At 39.4% G+C, this 23,532-nt stretch overlaps 1 protein-coding gene across 1 annotated transcript in view; it reads left to right on the top strand.

The window, feature by feature from the left end:
* Positions 1-23,532, top strand: part of MAP3K15 (mitogen-activated protein kinase kinase kinase 15) — a 76,275-nt gene that overhangs the window by 6,024 nt on the left and 46,719 nt on the right. Inside the window, exons 4-11 of the mRNA XM_005870979.1 lie at positions 3,930-4,123; positions 8,932-9,100; positions 11,117-11,223; positions 15,996-16,166; positions 17,858-17,970; positions 18,202-18,361; positions 21,547-21,694; positions 23,348-23,458. Coding sequence (XP_005871041.1) covers positions 3,930-4,123; positions 8,932-9,100; positions 11,117-11,223; positions 15,996-16,166; positions 17,858-17,970; positions 18,202-18,361; positions 21,547-21,694; positions 23,348-23,458 — 1,173 coding nt within the window. The remainder of the gene's footprint in view (positions 1-3,929; positions 4,124-8,931; positions 9,101-11,116; positions 11,224-15,995; positions 16,167-17,857; positions 17,971-18,201; positions 18,362-21,546; positions 21,695-23,347; positions 23,459-23,532) is intronic.

Raw genomic sequence — 23,532 nt, 5'->3', positions numbered from 1 at the left:
TAATTTATTTACTTTTGCTGGAATCAGTACCTAGTACCCTCATACTTCCCACCCAAGTTTTTCTAACAATGGAAAAACATGAACTTATACCCCAGTTAATATGAGGGCTTAGCTACATTTCCTGCACAGCTGAAAAGAAGTGGTACAGATTTCCAGTTCCTTCTGTCCCGTTTATGTGCTAAAGTTTCCCAATTTGGCTTAAAAGTTCCTGCAATGGCATATTGATAATGCTGTGTTGGTTTGAACTGTATAATAAAGCCCCCACCCTAAAAACATTCAAATAAGGTCATGTCCTTGGAAATTGTGCCAAGGTTATCCTGTACTTTTGAGTGCCCCCCAAACTGCCCATCCTTCTAGACCAGTTGTCGGCAAACCCTGGCTCGCGAGCCACATGCGGCTCTTTGGCCCCTTGAGTGTGGCTCTTCCACAAAATACCACGTGCGGGCGTGCACGTACAGTGTGATTGAAACTTCGTGGCCCATGCGCAGAAGTCAGTTTTCGGCCTGGGCAAGTCTATTTTGAAGAAGTGGCGTTAGAAGAAGTGGGGGGTGTAGGTCTGATGGGAGACTCGGCACAAGCGGGCCGTGGGATACACAGCGCGGGGGAGGTACATTGTTTGAGGTACATTCGCTGAGGTTGACCCTTCCAACTCTCCCATCCACACTCATCTATCTGAAACAAGTATACAAGACGAGTGTGGATGGGCGAGTTGGAAGGGGTCGACCTCAGCGAACGTACCTCAATCAGATTGAGGGCGTTTTTAGCAAAGGCCAGCTTAGGAGTACCCTAATTAAGTTAATAACAATGTACCTACCTATATAGTTTAAGTTTAAAAAAATTGGCTCTCAAAAGAAATTTCAATCCTTGTACTGTTGATATTCGGCTCTGTTGACTAATGAGTTTGCCGACCACTGTTCTAGACCTATGTCTTTGTGGTTTGAGAAATTGTGACCTAGACTAGGAACGGTTTCTTTGTTCCCTTTTTTTCCCCCTCAGCCTCCTTCCCAGTGGCCCTTCTAGAAGGGAAGCACCTCATGCCTCTTTTCCTATTTCACCTGGAGTTCCCAAAGGGAGAGGGAGAAAAGATCCCAGGAGGTAGAGGTCTCCTGAGGGTGCCCTCCACAAGGGAGCAGGAGCTTTACTTGACTTTATCCCCTCCACAGAAGTCCCCAACCTGAAGCTGTGGGGCCCAGGCTTATTCTTGTCCATGCAGAGTTCCCTACCTGAGGCAAAGCCTTCACCTTCACCTTCCTCCAATTCAGACGATGAAGTTCTAGAAAGAAAACAAGTGGATTACCACAGCAGCCTGGATTTAGCAAGCCATCATGTAAAAAGCGGCATCAGGGTGATTTTGAGTTCCTCTTAGAGGATAAAATGGGAAGATATGTCACTTCATTTTGTCCCATTTACATACTGATATTGTCCACTTACAGGGGGTCTTTCCTGTTCTTTCTAGATCTCTATTTCTTAAATTACCTTCTTCATGGAGACGGGGACGGCGGGGGCGGGGGGAGGTCCAGTCAAAGGAGATTGAGCCTGGGGCCAGGAGGCACAGGTTGTAGGTCCCTCTCTCTGAGGAACTTTGGGTAGTCACTCCACCTCCCCGATCCCACCCTAATTATCAGTGTCCTCATCAATAAAAAGAGGTTGAATTCTGTCATTTTGTTCATAGATAACTTCCAGTACTTAATGTCTGTCATTCCATTTTTGTCACACAAGTGAAAAGGCATAATTTGGATTTAATGCAAGGAATGTCTAGGAAACAGTTATTCCTTAAAACAAGAATTACATTAAGGCACGGTGCAAGGAAGAAAGCTCTCTTTCCATCCTAACTGTTGGATATATCAGGGTCTATTCCAGGAGACTTAGTGTAGTTCTGTTACCATTCCACTTTAGTATACCCTCCTTCACTAGAACTTTCTCCCTCCTAAACAACCAGGAAGTCCTTTCATTCTTGTTCTAATTATACCATGACACCATTCTCCCTAAGTTTTTGTTTGTTTGTTTTTCAGGAATGAACTTATTCTAAAGGATTTGGGAATTAATCTGCTAAATTTGGCATTACTTTAGAATTACTTTAGGTACTAGTTGCCATGCTTCATGTGGTATGAGAAATTAGAGCATTCAGGGGAACAAATAAAGGACCAGAGGTGGCTGGAAGGTTATAAAATAGCATATAAGAGAAAAGGGTGAAGGGACATAAACCTTGAGAGGTATTGTTTATGGTAATTTTCAAATATTGTCCACTAATGGAATATAGACAGTTTTTTCTTCTACTTCAGATGCCATGGAAGTAGGGCAAACTCAAAAAAAGGTTGGGTTCAGCAGAATAAACAGCTCACAACTAATGTTGATTAAATATTGCAATTGAATATCAAAGTAAATGAGGTGCTTTTTAAATGAGGTTGATTAAATGTTGAAATCAAATATCAAAATAAATGAGGTGCCTTCTGCTAACTTGCCCCTCATTATGGATTGGAGTAATGCTGCTTGGAGCTGGGATCTGGTTCATATAACTTCCAAGTTTCATAAAATGACTTCTTTTTCATCTATCTTCAGTTATGCTATTTTCTACTGCTTTAAAGATAGTAAAGATAGCCACTTCAGCATTTTATCACTTCAGAAAACATGTTTATATGAAAGATAAAGGTTGTGCCTTTATGAAAACGAGTGAAAATATAACCAACCCCAAGAGATTATCTATTAAACCTTAAACTTTCTGGTATTTTGAGATTAGTGTACATAGTCCACAGATGTTCTTTAACTTTGTTTTAATTTTTCTTTGTAAGAATAACCATAACTTCAAAGTATGGTATGTATATTTTGCAGGTTGATTTCACCCCTGAAAGTAGCCTCTGTAATTAATGTATTTAACTTAGAAGAAGCTGTATTCCTTACTTGAATTCTCATTTTTAGAGAAAGTGTGTTTCTCAAGATATATCTGCATTAGGGCAAAATACTTAGATAACTTTATTAGTTTAGTTTTTAAAATTAAATGCAAGAAGTCAGACGAATTATTTCTGGCACCATGTAAATTCTTTAAAACTTAGTGTCAAAAATTAAACATTGATTTAGTACACTTTAAAGGTACTGTTTATGCTTTACAAAGAATCACAATTCATAGTCAAATTGTAATTATTCCATAGAAAAATAGTTTTACTAGTATGAGTATTATTTGATAATATAAAATTTTTTAAAATCCTTTTTCAAAACATCTCTGAGACTAATCATATTTATTAGTATTGCTTCTTGCAAAACAGTTCTTACTCAACAAAATTTATGATAGTTAACTTGTGGTTAAATTATCAAATATATGGCTTTTCCATTGATGCTGAAAAAAAAAAAACACAGAAAAGAATGCCCTTACATTGCAATTCTTGGTTATCTTATTTGGGGGGCATGTAATAAAATGATGTAATTTCTGAGATTTTAAACCCCTAAAACCTCTGCCAATGAAGTTCTGAGACATACACAGATCAGTTCAGTATTTAAAACCAAATTTTTTCGCCGAAACTGGTTTGGCTCAGTGGATAGAGAGTCGACCTGCGGACTGAAAGGTCCCAGGTTCGATTCCGGTCAAGGGCATGTACCTGGGTTGCGGGCACATCCCCAGTAGGAGATGTGCAGGAGGCAGCTGATCGATGTTTCTAACTCTCTATCTCTCTCCCTTCCTCTCTGTAAAAAATCAATAAAATATATTTTAAATAAATAAATAAATAAATAAAACCAAATTTTTGTCATATATCCATGTGTTAGAGCTTATGAAATCGAGTGGTTTCCTATTCTGTGCCTAATAGATTTGTAGTCATATTACACAAGTTGTGATAATACTTAGGCATTTTCTCCTTCCCTGTCCCACCAGGTTCCAAGTCCACAGCTATGCTTCTGCATCAATTGCTTTGTGAAACCCTTTTGTTTCTTTTTTCCAGGTATCTAGTGGAAATTATTATTTCATCCCATACATCATAACACCATGTGCTGAATACATTTGCTGTGAGAGCGATCTCCAGAGGGATGCCTCAGAGTACTTGCAAACCAACTGGGACACCATGCTGAATCCCCTGCATGGGACCTTGGTGGACAGATTCATTAGCCTCCTCAGGAACATCCAAATAGCCTCATGGTAACTCCCCTCAGCATTCAACAACCCTGGGCACTTTGTCACAATCTTCCCATCACATTCATGGAGGTGATACCCCCTGAAAAGATCATAGCACCTGGAGAATGGGGAACCCCTACCAATCATTTTGTTTGTTTGTTTGTTTCATTTTTAAATCTTTATTGTTGAGAGTATTACAGTTCTCTTCCTTTTACCCCCATTGCCCCCCATTCACCGGCTCCTGCCCCACCCTAGGCTGTCCATAGGTAAGATCTTTGTTAATCTCTTCCCACCCCACTTCTGAGATTCATCAGTCTGTTCAATGCATCTCTGCCTCTGATTCTGCTTTATTCACCCATTTATTTTATTCATTAGATTCCTTGTTTATTTATTTTGATTTTAGATTCTATTGTTGATAGACATATTTGTTGCCATTTTATTGTTCATATTTTTATCTCTTCTTCCTCCTCCTCCAACAACAACAATATTTCTTGTAATACTGGTTTAGTGGTGATGAATTCCTTTAGTTTTTTCTTGTTTGTGAAGCTCTTTATCTGACCCTCAATTCTAAATGAGAACTTTGTAGGGTAGAGTAATCATGCTATTCATCACTTTGAATATTTCTTGCCACTCCCCTCTGGCCTGCAAAGTTTCTGTTGAGAAAGCAGCTGACAGTCTCTATGTTTAACCTTTGGCATTTTAATTATGATGTATCTTGGTGTGGGTCTCTTTGGGTTCCTCTTGTTTGGGACTCTCTGTGCTTCCTGGACCTGTAAGTCTATTTCTTTCACCAGGTATGGGAAGTTATCTGTCATTATTTCTTCAGATAGGTTTTCAGTATCTTGCTCTCTCTTCTTCTTCTGGCACCCCCATAATTCAAATGTTGAATCCCTATAAATTGTTCTCTATTTCAGTTAGTGTATGCTTAATTTCTGATTGGTCATTTTTCATGTCTTTGGCATTCTCACTAAGATCCTTGAAAGTCTCATGAAGATCCTTGAGTAACCTTATAACCATGGTTTTGAACTCTGTATCCAGTAGTTTGCTTGCTTCTATTTCTTTCATTTGTGACATGTTTCTTTGTCTCAGCATTTTGGCTGCTTCCTTGTGTTTGTTTCTGTGTATTAGGTAGAGCTTCTATGTCTCCTGGAATTGGTAGAGTGGCCTTGTGTGGTAGGTGTCCTGTAGGACCCAGTGGCTCAGCCTCCCCAGTCACCTGAGCTGGGCACTCTAGGTGTGTCCCTGTGTGGGCTGTGTGCATACTCTTGTAGTTAAACCTTGATTGCTGTTGGTGTCACTGAGAGGAGTTGACCTCCAGGCCAATTGGCTGTGAGGACCAGCTGTGACTACAATGGGAGAGCTGCTGTGCAGGAGGCCAGACCCAGCTGTGAAGCAAAGAGGCTTGTGCTGGGTCTTTGGCCTTTTATTGATAGGTTTGATACAGGCTGTCACCAGCTGTAGCATTTTTGAGAGATTTTAGCCAATTCTGAAGCCTGAGCCAGGATAGGCCATTCCTATGGAATAGCTGCTGCAAGCAGCTTGGGTGGGGCTGCAAATTGGATGGGGCAGAGTCTTAGGGAATCATCAGGGCAGAGCAAACAGTGTGGGCCACACTGTTTGATACTCAGACTTGGCTGCCAGTCAGCCCTGCGATAGGGGAGGTCCCAGCACCAGAACAATGACCCCTGCAAGCACCCCTGTCTGGGAGAAAGATGCCCCTGAGTTCCTGCCCTGATGCCAGATAGTCCAGTTCCTTTCAGTGTATGCCTGGGTCCTCCAGAGCCGCCTGGTGCTAGGAGTCTGAGTAAGTTCATGTGCTGGCCCTTTAAATGGAACACCTGGGTCTCCAGGAGCCTCTGTGTCTCTCTGCCATAATCCCTGCTGGTTTTACAACCCATAGTCATGGGGACTTCTCTTCCAAGCTCCTGAACCCTAGGCTGGGACCCCTTTCTCCTCAGGGGTGGCCTCTGCAGAGGCGATCTCCCTCCCAATTAAAAAAAGCAGCACACCTGGGTGGTGGACCAGCCCCTTCCGAACCTCCCCTCATCCTGCCAGTCTCAATGTGCTTTCTTCTTTACTTCTCTAGTTGTAGGACTTCTATTCAACCAGCTTTCAGGAGGTTCTGAATGATGGTTGTTCTGTATTTTAGTTGTAATTTTGTTGTGGTTATGGGAGGTGGCGAGTACCGGCATTTACGCTGTCATCTTGGTTCTCTCTCCTACCGATCATTTTTAAGTCATCCTGAAATCCATTGTTGTTCCTTAATACATCACTGAGTTGGGCCATTGAGGTATAGCTAAAAGAGAATAAACCTGGAATTAGGGGGTCAGGGTTGAGCCTGCGTCTGGCCTCAACTCTCTGTAGCCATTTTCTCATGTAGAAAATAAAGAGATTAAGTCATTGATTTTTTTTAATGCTCTGAGATTCTGTATCTTAAGATCATATCTGAAGATGATTTCCTCCCACCTCTCGCCCCAATCAGTTACTGAGGTTGTTAAAATGCTGTAAAAGTTGGGATGCACTATGTTCAGCTGAAGCCAAACTGACCTCAGGATGTCCTGTGTAGATTGATGTTGGAGAAGGTGGGGAATACTGATTCAGGTTTGGGTTTGAATCCTGGCTCTGGCTATTCCTTGCTGTGTAGCCTTGTAAAAGTCAGCTCACTTCTTTGTGCCTTAGTGCTCAATAAACCATGCCTTCAAATATTCTTATTCTACAACTTGAAGGCAGAAAAATGATTCTACTTAACCAAAGGATCTAGTTATTTTGCTTGCAGTCCATTTAAAGGATTTACTCCTGTAAGTTGTCACAAGGAGAAGGATTTGTCCTTTCAAAACAAATGAAAATCTGAAGCACTGGCTGAACAGACTTCAAAAATGTAAAGGGCCACATGTCCCACTTTGGATCAAATCATGGCTCCTTGAACTGTGGAGCATTACTACAGTAGTATTGGTGTGAGGTACACAATAGTAAATAGTCTGTTCTCTTTTTCTACCCCATTACCTCTTCTCTGGATGCAGCTTCTTCTACAGACTTTATGGGAAAAGAGAACTGGAGCTCTGGCCAGGTAGCTCAGTTAGTTGGAGCTCTGTCCTGATGCGCCAGGCTTGTGGGTTTGATCCCGAGTTAGGACACATGCAGGAAGCAACCAAAGAGTGAAAATTTAAAGAAAGGAAGACTGGAAATCCAGACATATGTGGCCACATACCAACATAGAAAGCAAATGGGGAACTTTTGTAGCACATTCCTGCAAAGCCTCTTTCAAGCACATCTTGCTAACTATTGTCTTATTGCACAATGAATATTTTAGTGAAGTTTAGGAAGAAAGCTCTCCTAGTATCATCTTTTCAGGTCTGACAAAGAGGTAGACTAGCTTGAATTTGCCAGATGAGCAAGGTCTTGTCAAGAAGTGGACTCGTTTTGTTTCTCAGTCAGTGTGTGTGTGTGTGTGTGTGTGTGTGTGTGTGTGTGTGTGTGTGTGTAATCAGTAGGAAAATAACTCTTTTGATTTGGTTTCATTTCAAAGGACTTGAAATACCTGCTAGTTGATTCACACCTTGAACTGGCAGATACCTGGCAATGGTTAGTGAGAGGTTAAATGGTGCTAATGGTTTAAAAACATCTATAATGAGGATGGCAAAGTTTTTAGCTCAAGTGCCAACTCTTAATTGGTAAAGGCTGCCTGGAGCCTTGTGCTGAAAATGGGTTGGAATCCATTTCCAAGTTCACATTCATTAGCAACATCTTCCCTGGTTCCCAGAGGTAGAAATGGCTGCATGCTTATTACATATTTGATGTCCTCAAGCCATACTCAACTTGGTATTTTGTTTATTTACTTACAAGCTACTGTTCTTATTAGGTTTCTTAGTTTAATAAAACTATTTTTCAGAATTACCCTTGAAAAGAAGACTAAACTAAAGTATAACATTTTACTTACCAGGCTAAACTAATAATGCCTTAATAGCTTTGATGCCTTTATAGTCCACCAAATGAATAATGGCTGTCATCTAAGTTAATGACTCATTAGATTAATAATAGAATTTTATGCTCAATAATAGAATTTTAAACACTGGTAGAATCTGCTAATTTGCTTATCATTGGGGTAATAAGCAATGGGCCAGAAAATAAAATATTAAAGCAATGCACTGATATGTATATGTGTTGTTAATCCTCACCTGAGGACATTTTTTCCATTGATTTTTTAAAGAATAGGAGGGAGGGAGCGAGGGAGAGAGAGAAACATCTTTGTGAGAGAGACACATTGATTGGTACCTCCTGCACACATCTAACCAGGGCCAGGGCCGGGAATCAAACCTACAACCCAAGTATATGCCCTTGACTGGAAATTGAATCTGACCTTTTGGTGCAAGGTCCGGTGCTCTAACCGTCGAGCAACACTAACCAGGGCTGCACTGATATTTTTATATCAGAGTGCTTTCTGTGGGGCATTACTTCATTCTTTAAATGTTTTTTTAATTCTTCTTATAAGCATTTGGACCAGCCTATGTATTGTATACACAGTTATTTGGCATAGTTTTATAGTTAGTCAAAGTAAGTCACAGTTCTTATTCTAATATGTTTCTCTTTTTCTGAAGACTTATTTAATTGAGCTTATTCTCTTTTTTTAATGAACAGTGTAATTTTACTCTCTCTAGTTAAGTCATTTCAGCTACTTAATGGGTTGACAGTATTACCCCCTGATTGACAATACCCAGTCTTCATTTAAAAATTACTTGGAAATTGGACCACAAATTTGAATCACTCTATGGTCATTATAAGTCAGACTGGATGCATGGAAATGCAACCTGAGGTTTTCATGTTTCCCTCTCCAGTGTTTATCACAAAGAAACCTTGTTAAATGACATCCAGAGAGCCAGAGAGATATACAAGGGCGATGAATTGGCAAAGGAGCTGGCTAGGATCAAACTACACATAGATGATACCGAGATTCTGACTTCAGATATCATCATTAATTTACTGCTGTCCTACTGTGATATCCAGGTATGCAATATAAGTTTAACTGAGGTTAATACATGCAGAGTTCTTCCTTGGCATGAGAAATTCCTCATATGAAGTACTTTTATACTAGGTGCACAGTTAGGCAGCTGTTTTATAGACAGAATAGTATGTGGCTACGTCCTAGGTCACCTGTATCTGTTGTAGTGGAAATATTGGAGAAGGTTTTGTCATATCAGATGGCTACTCCCAACAAAATCTCATATGTTATTGCTCACTAAAAGAAATGCAGAATTTAACAGGTTTTTTTTGTTTGTTTTTGTGTTTTTTTAAATATATTTTATTGATTTTTTTACAGAGAGAAAGGGAGAGGGAGAGGGATAGAGAGTTAGAAACATCGATGAGAGAGAAACATCGAATCAGTTGCCTCTTGCACACCCCCTACTGGGGATGTGCCCACAACCAAGGTACATGCCCTTGACCAGAATCGAACCTGGGACCCTTCAGTCCGCAGGCTGACTCTCTATCCACTGAGCCAAACTGGTTAGGGCAGAATTTAATAGTTTTTATGCACTTTATGGTAGGCATTGTTCCAAGCCCTTTGATCCTAATTCATTTCATATTCAAAACAAGCCTATGAATTGAATACTCTGATTATCCCCATTTTGCAAATGAGGAACATGAGGCACAGAGAAGTTAAGTGACTTGCCCAAGGTCACACAGCAGTTGGCAAGGTCAAGGATTCAAACTAAGGCAACTGGCTCCATTGTCCTTGCTCTTAAGTCCTCTGCTATGCTGCTTCCTTTAGGCCTTTGTCACTTCCTTCTTTGTTTGCCATCACCCACCAGTGACAGGAAGAGCAGGAAGAGACTTCTGGAGAATTCCTGAGACAGGGTTTGTGGGATGTGGTACCATGGATATGGGCCTGTCCTCCTTCCAAATTTAATTCTGTTGAGCCATTTCTAAGGATATATTGCCTTCCTTCCCTTTGGAGGAATGTACAAGGCAATGTACCTTATCTGCATAATTCCACAAAGCCATATTGGAGATTGTTGGTTAGAGGTCTTTAAATCTAAACAAGAGAGGCATTCATTTAGGACCTGAACCAAGAACAGAGTCAGTCACAAAGGAACTCATGCCCTTAGTGATAAACAGATGCATCTAATTGATTTTAATATGATTTAACAATGATTAAATTATGCCCCATGGGACAAGAGAATGGGAATGGCCTTTTTTGAAGTCTTTCTTCCTGAGCTGCTGCCTTCCTCCTGTCCTTGCCTTCACACATCTCTTCTTTTTATAACCTTACATTCGTGGAACTCTCAGGCGTAAAGGTGAGCCAGAAGCTTCTTGGAATACACTTTCCTTGGGCAGCTGCATCCAGGTGCAGAGCCACAAAACAGGCATGGGATTTCGGTGGGAAGTCCTGTGCTAACTGTTTCTGGCTCTCGGCAAATTGGCCAATAACAGTAATTCTAAGCCTGGCTGAAAGGGTAGCAGATGGTACTGCTCAGAGGGGTCCCAGATGAGACAAACATGGTAGCAATTTTCCCTAGGTAATTATGCAGTTTAGGGCAGTGGTTCTCAACTAGGGGACATGTGGTAGGGTCTGGAAGCATTTTTGGTTGTCACATCTAGGAGGTAGAAGCCAGGGATACTGCTTAACAGGATAGTGCCCCACAACAACAAATGACCCAGCCCAAAAATCTCAATAGTGCCAAGGCTGAGAAATACTGGTTTAGATTAATTCTTTTGTTTCTGGCAAAATAGGAATGACTGCGATGTTTCTTCCCTTTATGTAGCAAATGACTGCAAGATTTCTTATACGTTTATGTCCAGCTCATTTTAACCCACAGCTGTGCTGGTAGTGGTAACTCTCCTGCACTCAAAACATGGTAGCTTTTTTCCTGGCTGCTGGGTTGTAAGTAACTTCACTAAATGCTCTCTGTAAAGAAGGCTTGTATTTAAATGCTTAGGCTGTCTCATGTTTATTACTGTTCAGAAAAACCTATGAAGATCTGTATTTCCTCTCTTTCTTACCTTGGGACCTCTTGCCAACAGGACTACGATGCAATGGTAAAGCTGGTAGAAACACTGGACATGCTGCCTATGTGTGATTTGACCGACCAATATAATATTAAATTCCACTATGCATTTGCACTGAACAGGTAAGGATGATAGTGTACATACTATATAGAGTTTTAAAATAAGTCACCTGTTACATTCTGCTTCCTTCATTTACTCAGTGCTCATTGAATATGAGCCAGATCATGTGTTCAGTGTCAAGGTTATGAAAATGGGCAAGGTCTTGGTCTTCAAGGACTTTGTCTTTGGAACATATATTCTACCTGTGTGGTCAGCCATGTAATTAAAGCTTGCTAGCCCAGAATGATAAAGGTCTTAATGAAGGCTTGTCCAAAGTGTTATGGAAACATAGCAGAGGGAGGAAGTCATTCTGCTTGGACATTTTCTGGGGTTTTTTCAGTAGGGATTTGAAGACTTAGTAAGAATTACCTCATAGCCCTGGCCTGTATTGCTCAGTGGTTACAGTTTCAGCCCATTTACCGAAGTGTCTCAGGTTCGCTTCCCAGTCAAGGGCACATACCTGGGTTTCAGGTTTGACCCCCAGCCCCAGTCTGGGCACTTGCAGAAGGCAACCAATAGATGTGTCTTTTTCACATCGATGTGTCTCCCCCACCACCACCACCACCTTTCTTCTCTCTCTGAATAACAATGGAAAAAATATCCTCTATGAGGATTGGCAAAAAACAAAACAAAAAAAGAATTACTTCATGGGCAGGAGAGAGTGTGGGATGGAGATGGTGAAAAGGCCATTCTACTTGACCAGAACAGAAAAGTGAGCATAGAGTTCTTCATGTGCAGTGTGTCTTCAGGGAATAGTCAATGTGACCAGAACACAAGTTGCAGGTAAAGCAAATGCATGCAATCTGATCCTGAATTTTCCGTAAGTATAACTTGGCCAGCTGTCAGCATAGTTACAGTAGGATCTGGCATTAGGTACAGTTTTGAGGAAGTTTAGGGAATTACCTTATACTGATAGAGGAGAAAATAGTGGTGGGCAAGTAGTGATTTTTCCTGCATTACAGTTGACCTCCAACTCTTAGGAAGTGGAGCAAATCATGTCCATCTATTAGTTACTAAAGGTTAGTAGTAATGAATGATGTTTGGCCCTAAGATGGCAAGGTCTCCCTGTATTAGAAAAGCCAGGGACAGCCAGCTTTTTCTGATAGCTTCCACTTCACTGTATTCAGAAGCCCATTCAAGACTGCTTCAAGTTTCCATTGAGCAGTTAAACGGCTTGTCTCTCAGTGGTATGAAATTCTTTATGAGCAATTTGTATTTGCTGCTGCTTTTACAAACAGGATTTAATTAGATATGCTAATGCAGCGAGAAGATTCTGACTAGGAATCCAGGCAGCAGGCAAAATAATGGTCTGGAAAAATAACAGAATCAAAGTCCTAGGTTAAAACCAACAAAGCTTGCCAATCACAAAATTAGAATATACTCATTTTACTCCCTGCATCTTTGGGGCAAGACCTCCAACTCAAGTAAAATTTAACTCATTGAATTACTCAGTAAGTGGAGGGGAAACTGAATGCATGACACATTTATTAGAATATCTGATGTATCACACTAAAAGAAGAGTTAAAGGTGAGCGGTAAGAGAAGAAGACACTCTGTAGGCCCTAGAAATGTGTGTAGAGATGATATTAGATGAATGTTACTGAATCTAGCCCATGCTAGAGGGGCTGAAGGCTTGTTTCAGAACCTACAGAAGTCACCTTAGCCTCAGCTTCTGAACTATCCTGGTGCAGGCCATTGCTCAGGTAGAAGGACATGTCCCCAGGAGGGCAGCATGGGCTCATTGTCTCTGTAGTAACCACCAGCCTTGTTTTCTTTGTCTCTTCTGTTTATGTTCATTACTATGACTCATAAGGGTTTTTATAGTATATAAGTTTTCTCTTATTTTATTTTTTCTTTTTCTTATTCATTTGTTGAAAAAGTATTTGTCCTGTAGAGCTTCCAAAGTTTTGGGTTTTACTGATCATATGCCTGTGGTGAGATTGGTGAGCTTCTCTGTCCCTTTTTCTCCCTGTAAGTTGGTAGTTAGATCTGGATACTTATTTCAGATTCTGGTCTGACTTTTTTAAAAGTATACTTAATAGTTGATTGTGTACTTTATCTGTTTTTTATTCTTTTTGTGATGCTAGTGGCCATTGACAATCATTGCCTAGATCCATTATTTTATTAGAGGTCACAAAATAGTAATATTTTGAATTTTATATTTAATTCCTGAGTTATTAGCACAAATACTTTATAAAGAGAAATTTCCCCTCATCAATGACTTGGTTACCCTGGTATACAGTTTGTATGAGAAAAGAGTTTATGTGCTTGAGTTTTTGCCTTGATCAGTTTTCAAAAACAATGAGTTAGCTCCTTAGCATCCTCCAAAGGTGACCAGTGATGTTTTATAAGATCATTATGAACTCATAATTTTAACATAGTTGATAAGTTTCAATCCCCTATAATTCTGTTTATTTTATTAAATTTATTGGGGTGACATTGGTTAATAAAAATATGTAAGTTTCAAGTGTACAATTCTATAATACATCATCTAGTATTCTTCTTGATGCTCTAACCATCCCCTTTTACCAAACACTGATTCAACTTGGCTTTTGAGTCTTTTTGCTATGAGCTTAGTAGCTTCTTTGCTTTTTTGTATGTTAATATGTTCTAGGACCATTGAGACCAGTGGCCGGCAAACTGCGGCTTGCGAACCACATGCGGCTCTTTGGCCCCTTGAGTGTGGCTCTTCCACAAAATACCACATGTGGACGCGCATGTACAGTGCGATTGAAACTTCGTGGCCCATGCGCAGAAGTCGGTAATTTGTGGAAGAGCCACACTCAAGGGGCCAAAGAGCCGCATGTGGCTCACGAGCCGCAGTTTGCCGACCACTGATTTAGACATATCTGGAACCAGCCAGTCCTCCAAGGAGTCCTGGTTCCTTTTAGTGAGATATTTACAGACTCTAATCAGGACATGGAGGTTCTTCCAGATCATTGTTTGGGACCTTTTTGGTAGAGCTGAGGAAACCATTCCATGAATTGATACTGATGTTCCAATTCAAATTTAGGACTAGAGGATTTTTACTTAACTTCTTTGATTTTATGTGTGTTCCTCTTGTGCTGAAAAATCTGGTTCCTAGTAATGTTAACATTATTTGTTGTATTTCATACTAAAAGATATATAATATTTTCAAAATACCAATACCAGTATTGTCACTAACAATATGATTACTAGAAACTATTTAAGATTTCTTTGCATTTATGTTTTTTTCCTTAGGTTATATTTTTTTTTTAGAAAAATACAGTCAAATTGCTGTGTTTTAAAATAATATGAATTAGTTTCTCTTTTGTGGGTAAGCTATCAACCAGATGCATAGGCTCATCATTTATTTTGTCCTAACCACAAGTTCAAATGGTTTGTTCATTGCCAAGCAGTGTTTTTAGGGAACGCTGTTTTTAAATTTTTATTTCATTTTCTTTTATAATTATGTAAAATTCTTATGTAGTTTCAAAGTCAAATTCCAAGAAGTGTAATCTCTACCCCTGTTCTCTTCATCATGGTTTCTCTCTCCACCTATTGGTAGCCACTTTTATTACCTTCTGGTTTATCCTTCCATTTTAAGACATAAAAGCAGATACATATATTTATTCATATCCTCCTTAAATAAAAAAGTAGCATTCTCTTCACAGTATTCAACACCTTGCTTTCTTGTCTTAACAACGTATTCTGGAGATCTTTCCATAACAGTACTACAGAGATATTGTTCAATTCTTTGAATAAATGTTTAATATTTTATAATATGAGCATGAATATCATTAGCCATTGTTGGTTTAATCAATCACCACTACTGATGGACATTTGCTTCCAGATATTCACAGGAACACTTTTAACATTTTACAGCCACAAACTCAAGTTGTTTTGTGACAATAATTATTTTAACAACTATCTAAGGAATCCATTTCCTGTGTATAAATGAAAAATTTACCATATCTACACTAATAAAAGAGAAATATGCAAATTGTATCACTCTGCTACGCCCACCAGCCAATCAGATGAGTATGCAAATTAACCCAACAAAGATGGCAGTTAATTTGCATATGCAGGCACAGAGCGAAGACTGAAGGCTCTGGCCGGAGTGAAGACTGAAGACTGAAGAGGCTTGGCTTCTCCACTGCGGCCGGACCAAAGGCCTGGGTCCCGGGTGCCGGAGGAAAACCAGTACTGGCAGCCAGGGGAAGGAAGGCCTATTGCGCGAATCTTTGGGCAACGGGCTTCTAGTAATTTAAAAATAGAGAAGAGTGTGATTTATGAATATAGAAACAATTTCCTGTTTTGGTGGGGGTAACATGAGATAGGAAAACAGGACTCACTAAAGTCCTTTGCTTTTAGAAAATGGCAAGGAATTTCAGGTCAAGAAATGCCTTTGTACATTTCAAAATTCATCTGGGCCTTGAATTTGGGGGCCCTGCCAGTTTCCAAAGAACCTTTTATCAAACTGTCTCATCCTCATGATTTAGGCTTAGCTTTTAAATCCTTGCTCTCCATCTAGTTACAGGAGGCTGCAATATTATTTTTGTGCTTCCAAATACATTAATCACCTTATGCTCTCATCTATAGTGTAGGTCTAACCTTAAGAGAAAAGATCAAGTAAGGACTGAGTATGATTGTGTGAAATTCACTAGTGTGAATCTTAAGTAGGTCTTACATTTAAATATGAAAAAATGAAATATAATTTAGATTTTTTCCAATGAAGTATAGCATCCTTACACCTAGCCCCTCAGAGAATGAATGTATATAAACTCCTGTGTCTTGATTCAGACATCCATGATCTTATCACATGAATCTTTCAGGAAAAACAGTGCAGGTGACCGTGAGAAGGCTTTGCAGATCATGCTCCAGGTTCTGCAGAACTGTGACTGCCCGGCCCCCGGCATGTTCTGCCTATGTGGAATGATCTACAAGGACATCTTTTTGGATTCACACTGCAAAGATAACGCCAGCAGAGACAGCGCCATTGAGTGGTAAACCCTCAGCCCTAGTTAATAGCATGTGCATTTCTGCAAAGAACAGTTGCAGTGGCTAAAAATTCACATCTCTTTCTTATATGTGTGTGTCTGCTTGTCTGCTGGCAGTGAAAAAACATGCTATAAATGTGGTTTGGGAATTTCCACATTCCTTTTTCCCTAAGGAAATCATTAGAGACAAGGTTTTTTACTGGTGACATTCTTCCCACAAGTTCACTTGTTTATAGGGGCAAGAAGGAGGATCGGCATGCTCCTTCCCGTCTACTCTTTCCAGAACCTAGTTGTATTATTGTCAGGCATTGTCTTTTCAGTGAACTATTAATTCATTTATCCATCCATCCAACCAACAAAGGTTTATTGAGCCAAAATAGGAAGCTGTGCTCCCACCATGGTGGGCAAGAATTCAACCCCCAGGTCAGGAAATTATTACCTATAGATCCTTCAAGAAAGTCATAGGAGCCTTTCTCTATCTACTTCAGAAGGTAGTGGTAGCAGGCACAGGAGCAAATGAAGCTTAGTTTCCTGGTCAGGGTATGTTGGCTTGGGTCAGACCGTGGGGATCATCTATCCCAGGCCCTTAGGTACAGATATGCAACATGGTTCAGGGAGGTCAGGAGCTGGTCCAAAGTCACAGAGCTGGTCAGAGACAAACCTGAGACTGCAGTCCTGACTCCAAGTTCAAGTCTTGTCTGCCCCTAAGCTGAGCCTGTTTGATTTATTGATAAGAGACATAGAGAAGTCACCTTGTCTGCCATCTTCCTAGATAACTTTTCATACTAAAAGAAAATGAAAAAATAATAGAATATGGAATTTAAAATCCTCAAAACATACAGGGGAAAAGGTTGCAATTTTATTGGAATTTTGTTGGCTGGGTTTGGAAGGACTATCTTGGTATCTTCTGGTCACTCTAAGGGTACTTGTATAATGCCCCAAAGTTCATAAAACCAGATTTTAATGGCCTTAAATAAATTCTCACTTCCACAATTAATATTTTGTTGGAGTTTAATTCTCTTGTCACACAAGTGACAAAACAACTTCTATTTTAGATGTCCTTTGCATACTTTATTGATCAGATTCTTTTTTTCTGATTGTGGTACTCATAGTTACTCATGGAAGAGAAATAAGTTTTTATGTATAGAATAATGAATAAATAAGAATTAAAAATGGTACTGTTAACCTTTTGGTATAAACATGGTATTCATAGTTTCATATCTTTATCCTAATGTAATAGATCCCTGCCCTTTCTGTCACTTTATGCCACTGCTCTTATAGTTCTTTGAACTCCAGGATTCTGGTGATTCCATTTTGTGAAATGAGCAAACAAACAAATGGTCTACAGAGAAATAGCCTATAATTGATGCAGTTTCTATATAGTAAAAAAAAATGCTCCACGTACAAATGGAATCTAACTCTAAAAATGAGATTTGGACATCAAATTGTGGTCTCCTTTTTGTGGTAGGATTATAGTAGGTTTTCAATTTCTTTTGTACACTTGCTCCTATGACATTTTAAAGAAGATATTTTTTGTGCTGCATATAGCTGTTTGTAAGATTGGGAAGGAAAGCTGGAAACCAATAAATTAGAGTAGTACAAATTTTCATGAGAAGGTGGGTTTGTACCATAGTCACACATTTTCTCCTACCATAATAAGATGATATAATAATAACTGAGTGGTTCTGTAATTGTAGGTATCGCAGAGGTTTCGAGCTCCAGTCATCTCTTTATTCTGGAATTAACCTTTCAATTCTGCTGATAGTTGCTGGACAACAATTTGAAACATCCATGGAACTAAGGAAAATAGGTAAAGTTACTTATTATTGCAGATGTTGATGCTTTGGTAACACAAATTCAGCATTAAAAATTATAGTCACAAAACTAGCATTAAATTTCAGAAGGAAGAATTACTCTCGGATGGCTCACCTGAGACAGTAGTCAAAATAAAATGCCCATTTTTCTTCTATCGAAAGGCTGGCATAATATGATAGAAACTAGAAACATTTTTATGACTTTATCTAAAATTCATATTCTTAAGGTATCCAGCTGAGCAGTATGTTGGGAAGAAAAGGGTGCTTGGAGAAAATGAACAATTACTGGGATGTGGGTCAGTTCCTCAGCGTCACCATGTTGGCTAATAATGTCGAGAAGTCCATCCAGGCAGCAGAGAAGTTGTTCAGATTGAAGCCTCCAGTCTGGTGAGTCATCTCTGCATTATCATTATCCTTCTCAATATCAGATCATGTCTTGAAATGTTTCTGCCAGGGAGGAAAGGTATAAATGCAAAAAACAATAGCAATTACTATGTTCCTCCTTCTAACTTCTTCATTATAGCAAAGTTAGGGCAGAAAGAACAACTCTGAGGGATCACTTGGTTTTATGTGAATGGAGGGAAAGACAGACATATTCACATACAGAATATATTCCTACATACTGTATCTACAAGATAAAACTTTGTTCTATTAATTTCTTCAGGCCATTGAGGTCCTCAAGAACAAAACATTCTTTGATACTAATACATATTGTGCATATGTGAGAAAGCAGATCATAAAGCTGGAAAAACAGCAAGAAAATGATGTTTTGCCTCAGTGGTTCTCAAACTTTAGCATATATTAGAATCATCTGTATTGATTAAAAAACAGATTGCTGGGCTCACCCTTCTACTTCAAAAGGTCTAGGGTAGGCCTGAGAATTTGCATTTACAAATTAGTAGTACAAGCTGATGCTGTTGGTCCTGGGACCACACTTGGAGAACCACTTTTCTATGGACTCATTTTAATTAAAAATATGTGACTCAGAGAAAGGTCTAGGTGGGTTGGACAATACCTGACTTTTCTAATAGTCATTAAGTCCCTTAAAAAGTGGTTATCTTCTTGATTGCTACCATTCCATAGTAGATACTAAGTAGATATTTTTATAATGAATAAATGATGATTGATGGATTTTCTCTAAAATATTGATAATGGTTATCTCAGGGTGATAGCCTTATAACTTTTTTCCCTTATAACTTTTTGTGGTTGTTTTTTTTTTATCCTCACCTTGAGGATATATTTATTGATTAGAGAGAGGTGGGGGACGGAGAGAGAGAACATCAATGTGAGAAAGAAACATCGCTCAGTTGCCTCCTGTATGCACCCCAATTGGAGATTGAACCTGCAACCTAGGTATGTGCCCTGACCAGGAATCAAACATGTAGTCTTTTAGTACACAGGACAACACTCCAACCAACTGAGCCACTCAGCCAGGGCTAGCCTTATAAATTTTTAAAAAGATTATCTTGGGTGGGCTTGATGTAATCAAATAAGCCTCCCTTTTTAATATATGTTTTTATTGATTTTTTTCTTAGAGAGAGAGGAAGGGAGAGGGAGAGAGATAGAAACATAAATGATAGGCTGCCTCCTGCACACCCCCCTGTCCAGGAATCCAACCCAGTGATCTCTTGGTACATGGGATGATGTTCAATCCACTGAGCCACACCAGCGGGCCAGCCTTAATATGTTTTTAATCTGTTTTTCCTCATCTGATTTGTTGAAGATATATTTGGATTACTTACATAATTTACAAATTTTTACTTTTAACAATCTATGTTGATTTTCTCCCCTCTTATTTCTCATCACAGTGGGTCAATTTGAACTCCTAACTGTAGGAATCTCTTCAGTCATATCTAGTTTGACCCCATTTCTTCCCAATCTGAAGGACTTAAATTTGGTCCCCAAACCATATCAACCTCTCGAAAGTTCTCTGAAGCTAAGAGAACACAGAGGCAGGCTGAACCTCTGGTCCTCTCTGAGTGGCTGCTGTTCCAGAATACTAATTTTAGCTGACTCCATGGAGAGCAGGCCTGAGGCTTGAGTACATTCTCATTACATCAGGGCTTGTGCTGACTTACTGTTGATACCTATTGTTTTGACCACCCTCAGGTTCATGATTTGCTAGAAGGACTCACAGAACTCAAAAAATTGTTATACTCGTGGTATTATAGAAGGATACAGATTAGAATCAGCAAAGACAAAAGGCACACACGGCAGAGTCCAGGGAGACCAGGCACAAACTTCTAGTTGTCCTCTCTCTGTGGAGTCATATGGACATTGTTTAATTTTCTCAACAGCAATGCAGTACAGCATGCCCAAAGTATTGCCAACTAGGGAAGCTCACCAAATATTGGTGTCCAGGGTTTTTATTGGGGATCAGTTATGTAGGTATGGAGTATCCATGTAACTGACCTTAGTCACTGAGTCCCCAATCTCTCTGGAGATCACACTGATAACAGCATTGCCCAAGGCCCCCATCATGAATCATGTTGTTAATATAAACTATCTGCTATGGCTCACGGTTCAGGTAAACAAAGACACTCCTGTCTCAAGCAGGCTATCCCAAGAGCTTAGAGGTGATTTTCCAGAAACCAGTCTAGGGCCAGATCTTTCTTTGGAATGTGTAGAGTTTGGGCAACACAGGCCAGCTGAATTAATCCTGTACTGCACAGTATCCAAGTAAGTCATTCATAGTCTAACTGATCTGTCTTCCCAGGATAGCTCTAGACTTTATCCTCAAAGTGAAAAATAGTACTTGGATGCTTTCACCTGAACCATCCCTGTTTAGTGCTACAGAAAATGTGACCACCACTGCCTAGGAACTATTTCAAAAAGTTAGACTTGCCTACGAACAGTAAAGTTGTGGTTGGATTCAAGATCTCAGAATATCAAAATCTACCTGCTCAGATCTAATTAAAAAAAAAAGACAGTAAGTTTCACATCAGTGATTGCCAGGGATCCAGGAGGAGTTGGGAATGAGGGAAGCAGGTGCGACTATAGAAGGGAGGAAACAAGACCAATCCTTGTGGCAATAGAAATGTTCTCTATCTTGGCTGTATGAAGGTCAATATCCTGAATGTGACATTGATCTAGAATTTATGAAATATTACCATTGGGGTGGAGTAAACCAGGCCAAGGCAAAGGGTACATAGGGTCTCTCAGTGTTGTCTCTTACCACTGTATGTAAGTCTCAAAATAAAAAGTTGAATTAAAAAAGAAAAAGATAATGAGTTTGAAATTTTGTCACTTTACAAGTGCTTTGAACTTCAAACTACATTCTCTTATTTAAGACAGCAAATGCTTGCCAGGCTCTGCTCTGAAGCACTGTGTACCTAAATTGAGGTTTAGACCAATTTTGATAAAGTCATGTTGTATGATTTTGTTGAGTAAAATTATTTTGCCCACTATTTGGGCTTATTTTAATTAAGTATATGGCTGCCAAATGATTAAGAAGCACTCACTACACAATATTAATTTAAATAAAAAGCTTTCAGGAAACTTCTTTTAAAGGGAATAGAATTGAACTCACTTTCTTTGGGAATCTAATTTATTGGTGCTTGTGATTTTTCCAGGTACCTACGATCATTAGTTCAGAATTTGTTTTTAATTCTGCGCTTCAAGAAATTCATCGCACCGTTATCCAGGCGAGAACTGCTTAACTTCTGGTTAGATATAATTTTCGAGGCATCAAAGGAAGTTGCTAATGGACTCAGATTTCCAGTAAGATATGCTAAATTTCTTTCTTTTTAAAAATTAATCATTATTGTTGAAAATATTACAGATGTCCCCCTTTTTTCCCCATTGACCCCCTCTTCTCTACTCCCATTCTCTCCCTAGGCTTTTACCCCACTATTGTCTGTGCTCATGGGTTATGCATATATGAATATGAGTTCTTTGGTTGATCTCTTCCCTCCTTGCCCCTTCCATTTGAGAATCCTCAGTCTCTTGCATGCTCCCATGTCTCTGGATCTATTTGTCAGATTTTTTTTTCATCAAATTCCACATATAAGTCAGATCATGTGATACTTGTCTCTCTGTCTGGCTTGTTTTATTTAGCATTTATTTCTTTAAGATAAAAGTAAAAAGAAACTGGGGATTGGTGCCATCTAATTATTGAATACTTAGAGTAATTGAATAGTTAAACTATTCATCAATCTTATGTGGAATTAACCAGTGATAGATCAACTTACTAGAAAACGTTGGCTATACAGTTGACCCTTGAACAACATGGGTTTGAACTGTGTGGGTCCAGTGGATTTTTTTTTCAATAAATACTGTATTCTCTAAAATAGAGTGATTTTGTCTCCCATGGGACATTTAGCAATGTCTGGAGACATTTCTGGTTGTCACAATTGTGGGGAAGGTATTGCAACTGGCAGCTTATGGAGTAGAGGCCATGGATGCCACTAAACATCCCACAGTGCACAGGACAGTCCCACCTCCCCACACACAGAATTGTCCATCCCACAATGTCAGTAGTGCCAAGGTGCTCTAGAACAGGGCAGTACTAATAGTGAAATTTTGGAATTCAAAGCAGTTTTCTCTTGGGCTTTGGTTTGTCTCTAGTGCCACAAATTACTTTTTAAAATTTTACCGAGAAGCAAAATTGCTTTTATCTTTTTATTGAATTTTTGTTGCAGTTTTATGACCATCTTATAAGGAGGCCTAAGTAAGATATCTAAGCATTCTGGAAACAACTTCAAATAATTGTGTTTCATATTTATGCCATAAGATTTTGTGAACATGTAGCATTCAAGAATCTCATTAAAAAGCTAATAACAGATTAACTTATTTGAAATGATAATCTCTTCCCAGGCTAAGCAATCTTAAACATTCTGCTTTATTTATTTTGGAAATTCACTATCTCTTTCCTGTACATTCTGCTCCCCTCCCCACCTTCCTCTCTCTCTACCCTAACAATATAAAACATGGCTGACGTCACCTCACTTTTTCATCCCCTTGCATTTTTTAGAATTGGTACCTACCTGTGACCATCCAGTTAACGTCCTCATATCTCTCAAAAACTATAGCATCCCTCTTTTTTTCTGTCACTTCCCCAACCAGGCCTTTCTTGACTACCTTGTCTAAAGAAGTTCCCCCCTCCAACTCTCACCTTTATTCTGCCTTATTTCTTCACAGTTCTATATGATACCATGTTGTATATCCCTATCTATTCTTCCATCTGCCCCATCAGGACAACGGCCTCCTGATGGCAGAGACTCCTGTTGTGGGCTGCTGTGTCCATAGGTCTTAGAACAGGGTTACAGGTCCTTCATGAGTGTTTGTGGAGTACACAGCTTCCCACTTCCTCAGTGGGCAGGGTGACCTATTTTGTATATTCCTGTGCATTACAGAAATCCATTCTTCTTCTAGGTTCTGGTGATAGAACCAACAACCAAAATCTACCAGCCATCATATGTCTCTATAAATAATGATGCTGAGGAGAGGATGGTTTCTCTGTGGCTTGTCTCACCCCCAGAAACGGTAAGAAAAAGATCATCAACAGCTTTTTCTTTATTCTGTACTAGAGGCCCAGTGCATGAAAATTCATGCACTCA

Source organism: Myotis brandtii, unplaced genomic scaffold, assembly GCF_000412655.1.
Source record: "Myotis brandtii unplaced genomic scaffold, ASM41265v1 scaffold326, whole genome shotgun sequence".
NCBI classification, from domain to species: Eukaryota; Metazoa; Chordata; class Mammalia; order Chiroptera; family Vespertilionidae; genus Myotis; species Myotis brandtii.
This window is presented reverse-complemented; position numbering and strand designations above follow the sequence as displayed.